Here is a 17,756-nt window from a genome sequence, read left to right on the forward strand (position 1 = left end):
TCACACCTCACCTTGCTTAAACAGTGTCACACTATTGTTGCTTTGTAGTTGCTCAAATCATACAATTACAGTAAAAATATTTATATTTGCCTGGAATTCCTCTATTTACTCAGGACATGTGGTCTTAATGTGATCTTACTGTGAACTATAAATGAACAGAAGTCAGGTTAGATCAGTGTTTCTCAAGCCTGTTCCTGCATATTTTACTGCATACTCCCACTGTTCTCCATATTCTACAGCTTCCTCTGCTATAAAGGCACTTAATAAAGTAAGTGGTGGTATGATGTGTTTAATACACTGCTGGATATACATAATGATTGATCTATGCTCCATAGAGGGCTAAGAGATTTTAACAGGTAAATTTAATAAAGGATTGTTTATTAGCTGATCAGTTGGATTTAGGTGGAAAATACACAATTTTAGTGCAGTGATCAGGGTTAAGAAACTGCTTTAAATTACCAGCATAAAATATTGTACTATATTCTGTCTATCCACAACATCCAGCTTCTAGGTAACTATTTAGCTAAATTAATTTTCATTTATCATAGCTTACAGTCCTGCAATCCTAAATTAATAAACACAATTTGAAAATGAAATAGTTAGTGGCTGATCAGGTACATCAGGGCAGGTTGAACATATATTCTTTTTTTCCTCAAACCTTGACTATCTATCTAAGTTAAGCTAACTGACTCACAAGCTGTATTTTACTAAGCACAGAGTGGTTTAATCTGTGTGTTTTCTGCGGTATCATTATTTCTGATATTAACCTGTTCCTACACAATTGCCAACCTCACTTAAATTTACTGGCCTTATATGCCACAGGTTAAATGAAATGATTCTAAAAAAATATGTTTTTGGCAGAAACAAAAATGAGAAAATAAAATCAGATATTGCCCCCTGGTGGATGCATGCACCAGCTAAAATAAATAAAAGATATTTGGTTTGAATTTACTTAAAACAACTGAAAAAAACTGAGTAAAACACAACTCTGTCAGTTGTGTTAAACAATCTTATGTTCTCTATGTTTTAGCCAGCTTAAAACACTGCACACGGTAATGCCATCCCAAAATCATAGAAAAATCTTTCTAAATAGCTTTGTCTTGTTCATCCTTCAATTCAGTGGCTATTTTGAGCTGCCTTTTTCATCTCCCCCAGTATTCGGACAGACCTTCCCTTGTTTAAACAAATAAAAAAATTGAAAATACATATTGATGCATATTTATTCTTCAACAGCTCTACTGTACACTACTATAATAAGCCTTTTTAATGCATTCAGTCATTTTACATTAAATGCATACAGATTCACATTTGGCTTTTAACAATTAAGATGCTTAAAAACATTTGTGTCCCTTATAGCAGATCATAAGGGATTAGGAGGTGTCCTGACACTGTTTTTAAACAGTCTCGGAATCTAAATTAAGTCACCAACTCTTTTAGAAGATAGGCTTATTACAGTTTACATCATGACCAAGAGAAACTGACAGCATAACCTTATCCTTAAATTTTGAACAACAGAATCTTAAAAATACCATGTCATTTCAAAAAAAAAAAAAAAAACTCCTATTACAGCAAACAAGTGTTTAAAGGCAAAAAAAAATATCCACATTCTGTATAATTTAAAATACCAAACATTTTAGTTAAATATTTAACTTCACTGGTAATCCTTTGAAATGTCCTCATGGTCAATTAGGGTTTCTTCTTTTATTAAGATTGGGCCCAGAGAGACTCTTGCTTCCCGCCACAAATCTAAAGGGTGGGACGGGGTGAGGATGGGAGTGTTAAATAGGAGGCAATTTTATACACCATAGTAATTTTGGCACCAATATTTCTACACCCACCTGCATTAGGTGCGTTCCTCCTGTTCCTGGTATTACAACTCATGTCACAGCAATCACAAACTTGAGCCTCACCTCCATTTGCCTCAGTCCACCTGAGAAGCACAGTTTGGGTCAATTATTCCAATATACACAACTAGCTATTTATTTTAGGATACTTACCCATTAGAAGTGTACGAACAAGCCTTGTGTTTCACATCAGCGGGAGCAGAAGCAGTGGTAGCCTTTAACAAACATGTGATGTAGACCTTCCAAAAAAAGTGACCATTTAAAAAATAAATGCAATGTAAATGAGTGCATAACATTTTACTACTCAGCATCATAAATTAAGTGACATACCAGGTCACCACTTTGATTCAAAAATCTAAACGCCTCCAGCTGAAGCTGAAGCTTGTCCACCTGAACACGAGGCATAAACTGAGACCTAGAACCGGTGATCTTTGTGTCGATCAAGCACCTGTGTGAAACATCTGTTAAAAACACTGTTGACTGAACCAAACTCAAATGAACAAGTCTTGCTTACCCATGGTTCTCAATAAAAGAGTAATTCTCCGTTGTGTTTACATCAGGGTCTACTGTAGCCACACAACTGTCTATAAAAACATGTAGAGGTACATGGTTGAACTGCGCCACAGAGGCTTCAATGTTCAGCAGATCACCCAGGAAATACTGGTTGGATGGCCTTTCAAAGTGCCAGTCATCTATGGGGAAAATAATGGCCATGTTGTAAATAACTCAGACCTTCCAATATAACCTGTGGCATCATTACAAACCAGTCATGAGCTGAAGGGAAAAAAACAGAAGCTCCTTAGCTGCCATTGTAGATGAAAATGGTATCCATGTGGGTAAGATGGCTTTGCTGCTCACATTGTGCTTCCTGTAATTTATAAAGTCTGAGTTAACTTCCAACAGCAGCAGTATTTTACCAGAGATCAGTCTGGGTCTTACCTTGCATAATGACAGTCAATGCCAACTGCAACACCACCTGTCCTTACAACTGGTGTTCCACCTATGGGCTCTGGAGCATAGATTAGGGTGTATGTGTAGACAAGTTCATCCTCAGTCATCTGCAAGAAGGAACAATGTAGCACTGCAGGTCCAGACAGATGTAGCAAAGGATATTAGGGGTTTAAGACTTACTGTTAATGAACTATTGCAGCTCTGCAGGTCATATTCAAAAATGAGAACCTCAGTTTCCGAGTCCTCCCCTGTTGCAGTACAACCACCAAGGCTGAAAAGCAAAGGGTTTAGCAGTTCTCCAGTTCCAAACAGATCCTTTTTAACTTCCACGTGAACTACGTTTTCTCCACAGTCAGCAGCCACACTATTTGCTCGTACGGGCCGCCGCAACTGAAAATTCTCATCTATTTTGTGTCTAGGTGTTTCTGGAACTAGGGGGAAATGCCATGCCAGCTTCTGAATAGGTCCCTGTACCCTTTGCTTGGACTGAAGATAAATTTTCTCTTGAACAGGCCGCCAGATATCTAACAACAGCGAATCCTGCACAGCTCCCCACACCGGCTGTGGCAACTCCTGAGCTCTGACTGGGTCCTGATATTGTATCAACTGCTTCCATTCAGAAAACTCAGCTTTACAGTAAACAATTAGAAACCCTAACAGCACTCCCCACAGCACTTGGTTTAAACTCATGACTGCACAACATGAGCTACATTAAAGAAACAGCCCTGACCACAGCTTTTAAAGGAGGCAAATTAATTAAGCTCCACCCATATTAGTAAGAAAACTAAATCAGACCTGCTGTGTTTGTTTCACAGATGAGAACGATTAGAACTGAGTCTAACACTAGTGACCAATATTATTCCTGGGGCAACGTACCTTGTTTTCTCTATAAGGTAACGATGGCCATTACGATGCAGCAGTAACTCAGTTGAAGCAATTGTAATCGAAAAATGATTCAGGGTTGTGAAGCTTTTGACTCCTGTCTACAGGGTGCCACCTAGGGTTCAGTTTAATTCCTTACAAGGACTAAACATACAGCTGGCACGGTTCTCCATTTTATATTAACTAAGAAAATAATAAAAGAAAATGTTTTAATTTAAAAACTGTACTGGGGTTCTGTTTCATACAAAAATATATACAAGATGTGAAATATCTCAAATTAAAACAACAAAACACGTTTTTTGTTTCTTCAGCTGTGGAATGATCCCCAGGTATCTGAATCAAACTCCATTTGAATTGTCCCATCGGTTCTGTTTAAATTATTTTTTTAATCTAATTAATTATTATTTTTTTTAATTCATTTATTTTTTAAATTGTGTATAGAATGATACAACTTTATAAAAACACTTACATGAATGTCAAATATATCACTTATTATGAACAAAAAAAAAGAGATAAATAAAATGAAATAAAATAAATAACACAAGGCTTCCACTTTTATTTGATTTTATATAGTGCAAATATTTCACATCATTTCAGAAATCTTTTTCTCTGCAATGAACAGGAGTTTAAACAAACACCTTTCATAGGATGGCCATATAGTGAACATCCTATTAAAATTGATTAGCTGTCCCATTTCGCCAATAACTGCTCCTTGCTCCATTCCTCCTCCTTCTCTCCTCTCCTCCATGTCCCCACCTTCTTCCGGTGTGTACTACAGGTGGGTAGTGCAGCCTGAGAGACGGGAGTCTTCGACCAGAGGCAGGTTTATACTGTAGCCAAGATTTATCAGAAACACGAGTTTTCCACCAGGAGGCACGTCAACAGTCTCTAAAGTGAAGACCTGGAGTGAGGTGCACTGAACATTGTATTCATAACATGACCATGCATATAATAATGTCCATTTCTTACAATAATTCTAATGGTATCATCATTTATTAAACATCTGCAATCAATATTTGATGGTTATCATGAATGAAATAAAACAAGAACAAGTGAAAGATAGACCACATAAATCATACATCATTCTGTAGTCTTCATTGTCATCATATTTTGCTCTCCAGGCCTAACATTGATTTGATAGAGGTGATTTTTTGAAAACCATATTAATTTCTTTTTCTGTCTTCAAAGATGTGTTTCCTTTCCTCAAAGGAACTGAGAGCGGCCAAACAGCTGACCGGAACTAACTTTCCAGGAGAAAATTCCACAACCACGGTAAAGTTAGTTTCATTTTTGATATTCGACTTTTCGGCTCTAATAACTTCTGAACGGAGGATTTTAGCCAGCAGATACTTACATAATCAGGACAGTACGACCACAGAGAGTGAGGCACACCCTTCCTTTTACTGTTTGGGTGAAATTTGCGCAACGCCCTTTTAGCGTTAATACCGAAAAACTTAGCGCACTTTTCCTGTCAGAATAAAATGCATGTACTTCTAGACCACCTCTACATCTGTACACACTCATTTATTTACCTCCAAATCACTTCAGTGCATAAAAATGCCTATTAATGTTCCCACATAAGAATAGATGGCTTTAAGAAAAAAAAAACACCAATAGCTCCATATCCTTAGGGTTCATACACATCAGAATAACGGGGATGTATACTTTGAGTCATGAGGAAAATTGCACACCCATTAATATTATGCAAAATGCTCTATTTTTTTATTATATTTTATATATTCACAAATTCAATTGCATTTCAGCAACTGTGTATGTCACAGCTAGGTAGCAGCAGACACGCACACCATTTATATTTTGGATACAGTGCCAATTCTAGTGAATATTACATTTTATATATTTAAAAAATCAATAGAATTTAAACCGAATTACACAGAACACTAAAAATAAGTGTGTATGATACAGCTAGGTGTCAGGAAACACACACACTCTTTGAAATTTGGATACATTGCCAATTCTACGAATTATTAAATTTTATATATTTTAAAATGTAGTAGCTTTCAAACCGAATCACACAGAATAATAAAAACAAGTGTGTATGATACAGCTAGGTGGCAGCAGACACACACACCATTTATATTTTGGATACAGTGCCAATTCTAGTGAATATTATATTTTATATATTTAAAAAATCAATAGAATTTAAACCGAATTACACAGAACAATAAAAACAAGTGTGTATGATACAGTTAGGTGGCAACAAACATACACATGCTTTATATTTATGATACAGTGCCAATTCTACATATTATTAAATTATATATATTTTAAAATTCAATAGCTTTTAAACTCAATTACACAGAATAATAAAAACAAGTGTGTATGCTACAGCTAGGTGGCAGCAAACACGCACACTCTTTAAAATTTGGATACACTGCCAATTCTACTAACTATTGCATTTTATATATTTTAAAATTCAATAGCTTTTACACCAAATCACACAGAACAATAAAAACTAGTGTGTATGATACAGCTAGGTGGCAGCAAACACGCTCACTCTTTATATTTATGATACACTGCCTTTTTTTTTTCTTTTGATGTTTTGGTTTTACATAACCAAATTTGCATAACACCCTTTATTTTACACCGACTTGTGTCATACACAGCTATTTTTAGCGTTATTTATATTATGGCTAAAACTATGGTTTATACTATGTTGTTTATACTATGGCTCACTGTATCCAATATTTTTTTATTCTGTGTAATTGAGTTTAAAAGCTATTGAATTTTAAAATGTATATAATTTAATAATTAGTAGAATTGGCAGTGTATCCAAATTTTAAAGAGTGTGTGTGTTTATTGCCACCTAGCTGTATCATACACACTAGTTTTTATTGTTCTGTGTGATTTGGTGTAAAAGCTATTGAATTTTAAAATATATAAAATGTAATAGTTAGTAGAATTGGCACTGTATCCAAATTTTAAAGAGTGTGCGTGTTTGCTGCCACCTAGCTGTAGCATACACACTTGTTTTTATTATTCTGTGTAATTGAGTTTAAAAGCTACGGAGCCCGGGAGGGGCCGTGGATAAAAAAAACAATTAAATCGAGTGAACGATGTAGCAGTTCGTGCTCACGTTTTCTTTAATTCGAGTGAACGATTTGCAATTCGTGCTCACGATTTCTTTAATTGGTGCTCACGATTTCTGTAATTCGTGCGCACGATTTCTGTAATTCGAGTGAACGATTTCTGTAATTCCTGCTCACGTTTTTATGCAATAAGACAATAAGCTGGGAGGGAAAGGAGCATTTTCTCTCTTGATCTGTTACAGGGGTGCAGTGATGATAATCAGTTATCTACCTTTATAACCTGCTGATATTAATGCACTAGTGTTACAGTTAGATGTACAGTACAGTGAGCAGATTTTGCCTGGTGGTGGAATCTCTACAGCGCGTGGGGGAGAGCCGTCCGCGGCACGGGTTCCCTGGCCGCGAGCGCAGGTCTTCACGGAGCTTATTTACCAACAATATAGACAAATATAGTCAATTCCAGTCATGATTAAAGGAAACAAACATTACTAATGCAGGATAACTGTGTGTTATTAAAACCAGATCAAAACAAAGTTATAATGCAATGTGGAACTGTTTATAATTTCTTATTTTCAACAATAGTATAACGTAAATAAGTATAATTATATAAATGTACAGCTATAAGACTTAGGTCCAAATGTACACTGTAAAAGTTAATAAAGATAATACAAAATTAATGCAAGGTGTGACAGTTGTCTATGAATGGCTCATATAAGAGCTGCTTTAAATATGTAACACTATATAAAATCAAAATAGCTGGTCTAAAATACTATTAATACAATGTATTAAGATATTTAGTAAATAGGCATTTCATATAATAATTTGGATCAATTTGATAATTTATTCCAATATGTTTCCTAAAATAATTAAGTTTCTATATCTGATGAAATGTCCTGAATATCTGCTTATTCTCAAATCACAGTGTCCTGCCCAGAAACATGCCACAAGCTTCAAATAAAAAATATAATAATTATAAACTTCTTAAATGTATATTTTCTGAATTATGTGTTTATTTATTATACAAATTATTAAAATATAGATTAAATCTATCATAAAAGTAATAATGATGTAACCAGATTTAAGAAGGTGTGCATTTCCTTGGAGGCTGGCTGAATGTTATTTAGAAATTAATAAACACATTTGCACATTGCATTATAACTTTGTTTTGATCTGGTTTTAATAACACACAGTTGTCCTGCATCAGTAAAATGTTTGTTTCCTTTATTCATGACTGGAATTGACTGTATTTGTCTACATTGTTGGTAAATAAGCTCCGTGAAGACCTGCGCGCGCGGCAGGTGTCTGGCGGCGGGGGAACCGATGCCGCGGACGGCTCTCCCCCACGCGCTGTAGAGATTCCACCACCAGGCAAAATCTGCTCACTGTACTGTACATCTAACTGTAACACTAGTGCATTAATAACAGCAGGTTATAAAGGTAGATAACTGATTATCATTACTGCACCCCTGTAACAGATCAAGAGAGAAAATGCTCCTTTCCCTCCGAGCTTCTTGTCTTATTGCGCATAAAAACGTGAGCACGAATTACAGAAATCGTTCACTCGAATTAAAATAAAACGTGAGCACGAATAGCAAAACGTGAGCACGATTTAGAGAAAACGTGAGCACGAATAGCAAATCGTGAGCACGATTTAAAGAAAACGTGAGCACGAATAGCAAAACGTGAGCACGATTTAAAGAAAACGTGAGCACGAATAGCAAATCGTGAGCACGATTTAATTATTTTTTTTATCCACGGCCCCTCCGGGGCTCCGTAAAAAGCTATTGAATTTTAAAATATATATAATTTAATAATATGTAGAATTGGCACTGTATCATAAATATAAAGCATGTGTGTGTTTGTTGCCACCTAACTGTATCATACACACTTGTTTTTATTGTTCTGTGTAATTCGGTTTAAATTCTATTGATTTTTTAAATATATAAAATGTAATATTCACTAGAATTGGCACTGTATCCAAAATATAAATGGTGTGCGTGTCTGCTGCTACCTAGCTGTGACATACACAGTTGCTGAAATGCAATTGAATTTGTGAATATATAAAATATAATAAAAAAATAGAGCATTTTGCATAATATTAATGGGTGTGCAATTTTCCTCATGACTCAAAGTATACATCCCCGTTATTCTGATGTGTATGAACCCTAAGGATATGGAGCTATTGGTGTTTTTTTTTTCTTAAAGCCATCTATTCTTATGTGGGAACATTAATAGGCATTTTTATGCACTGAAGTGATTTGGAGGTAAATAAATGAGTGTGTACAGATGTAGAGGTGGTCTAGAAGTACATGCATTTTATTCTGACAGGAAAAGTGCGCTAAGTTTTTCGGTATTAACGCTAAAAGGGCGTTGCGCAAATTTCACCCAAACAGTAAAAGGAAGGGTGTGCGTCACTCTCTGTGGTCGTACTGTCCTGATTATGTAAGTATCTGCTGGCTAAAATCCTCCGTTCAGAAGTTATTAGAGCCGAAAAGTCGAATATCAAAAATGAAACTAACTTTACCGTGGTAATTCCACAACAAGACTTTCAGACAAACTCTCCTAGCTTGTCTTGCTAGATTCATATATTAATTTACCTACAATTAGATGTTTATTTAAATTTAGTCTTTTAAACATGATAATATATTTACTACATAAAGGTCTACTTTCCACAGGAGAGTGACATTCCTTTTTGTTTTAGCTGTAAACGTCTAATAAACATTTTGCACATTTTTTTTTGCACACGTTAAATTGCGCCCGGAAAGCTCCGCACGAGGGCGCCGTTAGCACTTAACCAGCACCCTAATAACACTAGTATTGTTATTAGGATTAATATATTCAATTATAACGTTATTAATTATTATTAGTATTCAAATAATTTGTTTCAGTAATATATTCTAATTAACTGATTTTCGTGAAAGGGCAAGAATGCAGGAGTTAAAATCCCCAAATCGGTATATCTCAGTTTTACAACAACCTTGACTTAATAGAACCAATAAGAAATATATAAATTTGGACAACAATAAAAAGACACCTGATCAAATAAAACAAGCATTCTGGCTGCCTGACAAAATGTTTTTTAAATATTTACTGGTCAGAAATTACATCAGGGTGCAACAAAGAGGACGATTGTTGCCTTTAACACCTGTCGATTTGGACCCTATCTGTGGGCACAAAAAAGGGTTTTGTTTCCTACTAGTGCATCTCAAAACATTAGAACATATATGAAAAGTTACTTTAATGTCAATAATTCAGTTCAAAATGTGAAATTCCTACATTGAATAGATGTATTAAACACAAAGAGATCTATTTTAAGCTCTTATTTATTTTATTGTTGATGATAATGATGTGGCTTACAGCCAATGGAAACCTAAAAAATAGTATTTTAGGAACTTTTGGCAGTGTGGGCAGTGTGCCAGTTTCTGTTGGAAAATGAAATCCGCATCTCTATAAAAGATGGAGTCAGCAAAGGAAAGCAGGAAGTGCTGCAAGATTTTCTGGAAAAACACTGTACTGCCTGATTTTGGACTTGATAAAACACAGTGGATCAACACCAGCAGATGACATTTCTCTCCAAACCATCACTGATTGTGGAAACTTCACACTAGACCTCAAGCAGCTCGAACTGTGTTCCTCTCCACTCTTCCTCCAGACTCTGCTCCCTTGATTTACAAATGAAATGAAAAAGTTACTGTACTGATGGTCAGTGACGGTTTGGAGAGACATGTCATCTACAGTTGTAATAACCTGATGTATGTTGCTCCCTTTGATTAATCAAGTAAACAGCAGCATATTAAGATAAATAATATATTGTTTAAGTTGTAATTTAACCTGCTAGTAATCACTCTATTTATAAACTAACTAAACTAATTACTTAATGAATGTAACTAATCTAATTACTTAATTGATCACTGTAACTGTAATGGATTACAGTATGCGCAAGCTAATACAACTAACTTAGTACAACTATTTCTTACTATATACTGGAGTAAAATACATAACTTTACAGTGGACTAAACAAATATTTAAAACACAGATGCTATGTTTGGTGAACACTAAACACTGCAAATCTCCACAAAAACACCCCCTGGTGTTGACAACATCAATCTTTCAGATTAGTCATAGGTGTCTTAGTAAAGGTGTCTTTAACAGTCTGTTTTTTGCACAGGGACTCAGGTGGTGATGACTGCCTGCTGTAGACACATTAACAAATGTACATATTGTTTGATGCTTCACTTTTAAACACAGATATACATATCTGCTATTGTCAAAAGGCTATATTGACCATAATTCCATTTACAAAAAAGAACAAAAATATCTAAGGTGAATACTTTCAAATTATTTTTATAGGCACTGTTTTTATTTTAATAAACACATTCATAGTTTCATCAAAGCTATGTCAAAAATGTTATTATACAATGAATGATGTTCCTGTAACTATTTACATTCCAATGGTGAAACTATACAGAAATGTAAAAATAATTCTTGAATAATATCCAGCCAGGGAGTCCTCTGAAGAGACGAGGAACAGATTTATCACCATATGTTTATTGGGTCTTGCTGGGTTTCCATTTTTCTATTGCCTCATCTACTGTCTGCTTGCTGCCTGGACAACCTGCCTGCCAGCCAAAGAACTACGTGTTCCTTTATATATTGCAGATGGATTTATTCAGCAAACTTCTAAAAAGAAAACGTAAATGCAGTTACTTTCTGTTGAATAAATGTATAAATGCTCCAGTGATTAAATAAGAAAAAGAATGTCAACCTTACCTTCTGTTGTACATCTACAGGCTGAAAATGTTGCCCATTGTTCTATGCACAATAGCTCAAGCTATTGTTCTGTAAACTAGTAAACAAACAGCATCATGAAAACCAAGGAACTCACCAGACAGGTCAGAGATAAAGTTGTAGAGAAGTTTGAAGCAGGGCTAAGTTATAAAAACATATCCAAAGCTTTGAGCATCCCAGGGAGCACTGTTCAGTATCATTCAAAACCAGAACACATATTTTAGAAAACCATTGTTGGAAGAAAAACATAAGAAGTGCCATTGGCAGTTTGCCACAAACCATATAGGAACACAGCAAACGAAAGAAGGTGATGAGTTCAGATGAGAACAATGTTGAGCTTTTTGGCCTAAATGCAATGTGTGTGTGGTGGAAAAATAACTCTGCACATCATCATCTGAACACTTCATCCCCACTGTGAAAGATGGTGGTGGCAGCATCAGGTTGTGTGGATGTCTTTCTTCAGCAGATTGAACTAAATACAGGAAGAAAACCTGTTGAAGGCAACGAAAGACTGGGGAGGAGGTTCACCTTCCAGCAAGAAAATGACCCTAAACATACAGCCAGATCTACAGTGGAATAATTAAGATTAAGGAATATTCATGTGTTAGAATGGCCCAGTCCTGACCTAAATCCCACTGACCTTCTGCGGCAGACATGAAAATGTCTTTTTTTCTTGTCACAATTTCATGTTTTTTTCCATAAATTTGTCATAAAATGTGATCTGATTTTCATCCAAGTCAAAGGTTTTGACGTATTGTCACTAAACATTACACCAAGAAAAAAAAAATGTATGTGTTAATTGAGAACATGATCTAAAAAACCTGTAAACTAGAGGTGTAAACTAGAGGTAATTTTTTATTAAACATTTTGAGATTGGTCCACAAAAAAAGGATGCATGTAGTTAAGAGTTTAAAAATGGTTTTAAAGACCTTAGAAATTTACCAGTCTACAAATGGAGACAGTCTGGTGCTGTCGGTACTCTGCAGAGAAATGGGAACCCAGTAAAACTAACCCCAAGAGCACAACTGCAACTCATCAGCAAGGTGAAGAAACAACCTTCTTCTCCTCCTATCCAAAAGTTTTTGTACACAGCTATTGTGTCAAAATAAATGTCTAACATATTCTGATGCATTGTTCCCAAAGTCGTATGGATTCACTGATTGGTAGCGAAAACACAGTGGGCATTCTAGGAAATGTAGTAAGACTGATGGATGACTGTGGGAGACCTGTGCTACTTTGAGTCCAGAAACTGTAGCTCTCCTCCTTCTTTCCTACTCCTCCTCTCGGGTAGTAATAGTAGTAATAGAGAGAAGGAGCAGTTATTGGGGAATAGGGACGGCAGATCCCTTTCAGATATAATGTTGACTACAGAGCCAATCACATTGCTTCTTTTTAGCTCTCCTAGCACTGCCCAGCCAATCATAACTGCTGTAAACAGTCAGCAGAGCTACGGCCATCCTTTTATTTGTGTTAATTGTGGAAGTTTAAACTCCTGTTCATTGCAAAGAAACATTTCTAATATTTTATGAAATATATTGACTTTGCTTTTTATTCTAAGGCACCCTGAATAAAACAGTCCTTTAGTACTTTCATGATAAATTTCAAGCTAAATGAAGCAAATTATTCAAGCCATTTACATTTACATTATTGTTTTCCACTAATAGGTACTATATGTCCTTTTGAAGAAATTACTCTGAATATATATCATTATCATGGACGGATGTGGAATCCACCCTGAACTACAGAATACCTTTTTTTGCAGAAGGCATGTGGTGACTGTGTAGATAGTCATGAATCTGTTTTGGTTGGCTCTACATCTTCAGCACAGGCTTGGTAAATCAAAGTGTCTGTTAGCTCTGGTGCAGTTAGCTGTTCACAAAACTGCATTAATATAAAAGAAAGTCCTTATAATATTGGCCTGCGCTGAGCTCTGACTTTTAAGCCGCTGCTGTGCAGATGGTAAGTACTGTAAATGTTCTGTATGTGCTGGCATGCCTCCAGATTTTGCCCAGCCCATCACAGCAAAATGGATGTTCTTTCCCGTAATGTTTCCAGATAAATCAGTGGGAAGGTGTCAGACGTGATCATGATTTAAAGCTGCCTGTACTCTCCCTTTTGCTGCATCAGATCTTTCTCTGCTCAGTCAAAGGCTGCTACCAGAAACCCCAAAAGTGTCTCCTTTTTCACCGATCCTCCTCCTCTCCTCTGTGACCCGGAAACTGAAATAGTTTTACTGAAGTGCCTCAGAGAATGCTGGAAAAAGATGGCAGTAAACAAAGTCATTAATCCAATTCTAAAGCCGTCACAGTCCCTGATTCATCTGGTTCCTATTAGGGCACTGTGTAGTTTAGGCTAGCAGGTCTCCCCATGACCAAAAAGGATTTATGTGCATATTGTCACCGTCCAATGAAATGACTTTCCTTGAAAGTAAGGAGGATTTTCTCTGTCTCTCCTGTAAAGCTGCAGATACTTGGTAATGTAAGATACTAACTTTTATTTACTACATGTTCCAAAACAGTGCTTAGTTACAAGTCTTTCTGTGTTTTTTTAGCGATATAGAAAAAAAGACCTTTCAAAAGGGCTGTAGATGTCAAATGATTTTTTTACATAAACGTCTGAAAGGAATTGACCAGCAGATGGCAGCATTAATTTATATTAAAACAAAAGAATATGGTCTTGTAACTAGTGGCCTTCTGCTAAAGTGTCTAACCTATTCCCTATATAAATCCCCCTTACTCCAAAATTATATTTCTATCAGGTAAAAAGCATTTATTCCATTTTTTATGTATTTCTTTGCTGAATACTTATGTCTATACTACCACATACATCAGTTCAATATTTCTGTATCATTTTTTAAGAAAGCACATGCTTGCAAATGATGGCATCATAATTGCAACTGAAATTCAGTAACAATGTACTTTGTTACTGAACCTGACTACATTCTTATATTTATACATTATTAAAACAATTTTTTGCAAGTAAGTAACTTGTGTATTGTGTTTACTGTCCTGTGCGTGCTGTATACAATTATACTGTCTTGTGTAATCTTATTGAATGTGCTATTAAAATGTGTGGGACTGTGCACTTAAAGAACACAATTTCTTTCAAATATATAAAAGGATAATTATGGAATGTAACTAAAGAGTTTTTTTACTGTACTGTTCGTTATATTTTCGTTCGTTCGTTAGATTTTAAATATTCCTTTTTATTTTTTTTCAATAAACTGTACACTATACACACTTTAAACACAGTTACAAATCTAAATGAAATAAATCTTAATTAATTTATTTTTTGTGTTATTGTTACAATATTTACTTTTTTATTTAGTTTGCATGTTATTTTACTGAAGACAGTATAAACCAAAGAGATTTCAGGTTTTATCCGCTCAAATTATTTAATTTATTATTATTATTCATGCATTTCTGCATTTCAGACCTGCAAAACATTCAAAGAAAAGTTGAAACAGCGCATCTACCACATTTGCCATTCCTTCTGACAACGCTTAAAATAGGCACAGAGGACACTAAACAATGAGGTGTTTCAGGTGTTATTCTGTTCCATTTTTCCTGTAAACACACATGCAATAGTACAGGGTCACCTGTTTCATTTTAAAACTCTCTGCATGTTTTCTGTATGGGACGGGTCAGCACTGCAGGCGAGCCAGTAACTGTACCCTTTAACTTCCAAAAAAAAAAAAAAGATTAGATTGTTGAATTATTGTTTCTAAACCATTCAATAAAAATGCAATGCATAATAAATATTGCATTTGTCACAAACAGGAGATCCTCTGTATATCTTTGCTCCTCAAAGTATAAAGCTATTATAAAGCTATTTTTATGACTACAAATTTGGTCCCAAAACATGATTATAATTTTCATCTTGAGATCAACTGTTTACACTTTAACAAATGGCTTCATATGTAGTCTTTTAATTAAGTTAGCTTCTCTGTACTTTTTTACTGTGTAAACAGGTATCTTGAAAGCTACACAACAGTAACATTTTTTTTTTATCTATCTATGGTCGGTTCTTCAAAGACATTTGTCTAAACACACAGAAGCTTTATTCTTGGACTCCATCAGTGATGGCAGAACATCCGGTCACCAGCAGAACAGGCCTTCCCACCACACTAAATACAGCAATGTAGGAGCACAGACAGCACATGGAAAATGTGGGCTGTGGTTTTATTTTCTTTTCCTGGCAAGAACGTGCCTCAGAAAAAAAGCTAAGGGGGAATGCAAGCCGTTCCAAACATATGCTTCCCTGAAAGGAGCAACACTTTCTGTTGGTCTTCCACACTCAATTTTGAAAGCAACACACACTGTTTCATGAACTGTTTTGAACGCTGAGCTCTAACTGTGGGACAGGACACGCTCCTAAAAATGAAAGAGCTGAAGAGGACTTCGCAGTGATTACACAGAAGAAAAAAACTATTTTTATAAAAAAGAGTGTAAAGAAATTTTCTACTTTATTTTCAGGGGATCTCACAGACAGCTAATCTAAAGTCTGTTAATGCCATCACATTAATTAATATTTGTATTATTTGTATACGTCCAGTTATATACTGTTAAGTGCAATATTGTGAAGACTGTTGTTGAGTTGTGCTGCATGGTAAGCTTCTATGGATTTCTTTTTTACATATGTGTATAAAGTAATAAATACGAACAAGCTCCCACTTGCCCTATAAAAACATGCAGTTGTTCTTACCATTGCACAATCACATTTCACAATCACAGTATGGTGGGTGGAGTACTACACTGTAGAATGCTGAGTAGAAAGGAATCCAGAGTTATTTTAACATTTCTGGTAACTTGTGGATGTCAATTACTCTGTCATGTTGAACATGTTGAACAGCATGAACTGCTCCTCATGGCAGAATTCTGATGGAAGAGTGGGAAGTGCCAAATAATGAGCAGTGTAAAAAGTATGTAAAAGTTAGAGTATGAGATCATGGAGTCAAAAATGTACTTGAAAATGTACTTTAGAATGAATCTACAACCATAACCATATAAAAATATGGAGTGTGTAGACAATTACTCAGGTATGCAAAGTAAAAACTGAATTAAAACAAGCATTATCCATTTTTGTTTTCCAGTGAAATGTATGGTTTTATTTTGTGATGTTTTTGAGCATAATACAGTTTACAGTATATATAATACCAAACTTGACTTCTTATTCTTTTTCTTTAATAACAAGTATTATATCCTCAAAAGGGTAGTTTTTGCAGTATGGATTAAACTTACAGATAATAGCCTGAAGCTTGATGGTCATTCTTTTCTCACATAAAAAATAGAGATAAATAAATAAATCTATTTTTGTTGTTGTTTTGCAACGTAAAAATACGGAACTAGAATGAATAAAGTGAATGAATGAATAGAATGCAACAGTATTGTTGTGTTATTTTTATTATTATTATTATTATTATTATTATTATTATTATTATTCCTGTGTACTACATAAAACTATCTTGTTTTATCGTTGTACATTATAATTATATATAATATATGTATAGTAATTTAAGTATTGTATCACCACCATTAAAGGTCACCTTCCGTCGTTTTTTCTTTCATTTTAAAATGTCTAGTTGTGGTCTCTAGTATGAATGAATGACATGTGAGCCGTTTTTGTAAAAAAAAAAAGTGCTCAGGTGTCTCTGTATAGCTCTTTTTTAATGGACTGTTTTAGGGGTGTGTCCAAAATGACCGGATTCCAGCTTTGCTCATGAATATTCATACATGCAAACAGCATGCAAAGCGGGGATTTCTTTGCTTAGCTCCTGCAGACAATGGGGGCTGCAAAACAGTTTAATGTGCAGGTGTACACATTCAACTCGGAGAGACCTACTGTATTCCACAAAAAACAAGAAAAATCGCATTTTTCTTGTTGTCTGCAGGAGCTAAGCAAAGAAATCCCCCCCCCCCCCCTCCGAAAAACGGGTGAATTTTGAATTATCTTTCTGCCTACGTAGGCAGAAACTCACAGACCAGCCCACCTTGGCTCGAGAAACTCCCAGAGGCGGAGCTGAAGCGACGCAACATCACCGCTCATCAGTTAGGAGGTGGGAGGCAGTGAGCGTCAGTGCGGTGGAGGGGCGTCGCTGTGCTCCTAGCCAATCAGAGGAGAGATATTTGCATGCTGTTTGCATGTATGAATATTCATGAGCAAAGCTGGAATCCGGTCATTTTGGACACACCCCTAAAACAGTCCATTAAAAAAGAGCTATACAGAGACACCTGAGCACTTTTTT

General features: G+C 35.5%; 1 protein-coding gene across 2 annotated transcripts; it reads right to left on the bottom strand.

Annotated features, from left to right (window-relative positions):
* Positions 1–1,202: 1,202 nt before the first annotated feature.
* On the bottom strand, positions 1,203–3,634 carry LOC103023058 (zona pellucida sperm-binding protein 3). Of its 2 annotated transcripts, none has more exons than XM_022666180.2 (8): positions 2,976–3,634; positions 2,784–2,902; positions 2,609–2,712; positions 2,359–2,428; positions 2,175–2,292; positions 1,998–2,083; positions 1,839–1,930; positions 1,203–1,746 (listed from the first exon to the last, which is right to left on the bottom strand). In XM_022666180.2, exons 1-8 carry the CDS (start codon positions 3,483–3,485, stop codon positions 1,652–1,654), a joined length of 1,194 nt encoding a protein of 397 aa, XP_022521901.2. In that variant the 5' UTR covers positions 3,486–3,634; the 3' UTR covers positions 1,203–1,651. The 2 variants fall into 2 exon arrangements, with proteins under 2 accessions (XP_022521901.2, XP_007245532.3); XM_007245470.4 differs by having other exon boundaries at positions 2,359–2,536.
* Positions 3,635–17,756: the final 14,122 nt, after the last annotated feature.

Source organism: Astyanax mexicanus, chromosome 1 (genome assembly GCF_023375975.1).
Source record: "Astyanax mexicanus isolate ESR-SI-001 chromosome 1, AstMex3_surface, whole genome shotgun sequence".
NCBI classification, from domain to species: domain Eukaryota; kingdom Metazoa; phylum Chordata; class Actinopteri; order Characiformes; family Acestrorhamphidae; genus Astyanax; species Astyanax mexicanus.

Bases quoted from the DNA above. Each gene is read 5' to 3' on its own strand.
- LOC103023058 (XM_007245470.4), bottom strand. From the start codon at position 3,485: ATGAGTTTAAACCAAGTGCTGTGGGGAGTGCTGTTAGGGTTTCTAATT. The intron at 2,293-2,358 runs GTAAGCAAGACT...TGTTTCACACAG, and splicing joins TCTTTTATTGAGAACCATGG to GTGCTTGATCGACACAAAGA. The intron at 2,084-2,174 runs GTATGTCACTTA...TTTTTTTGGAAG, and splicing joins TGAATCAAAGTGGTGACCTG to GTCTACATCACATGTTTGTT.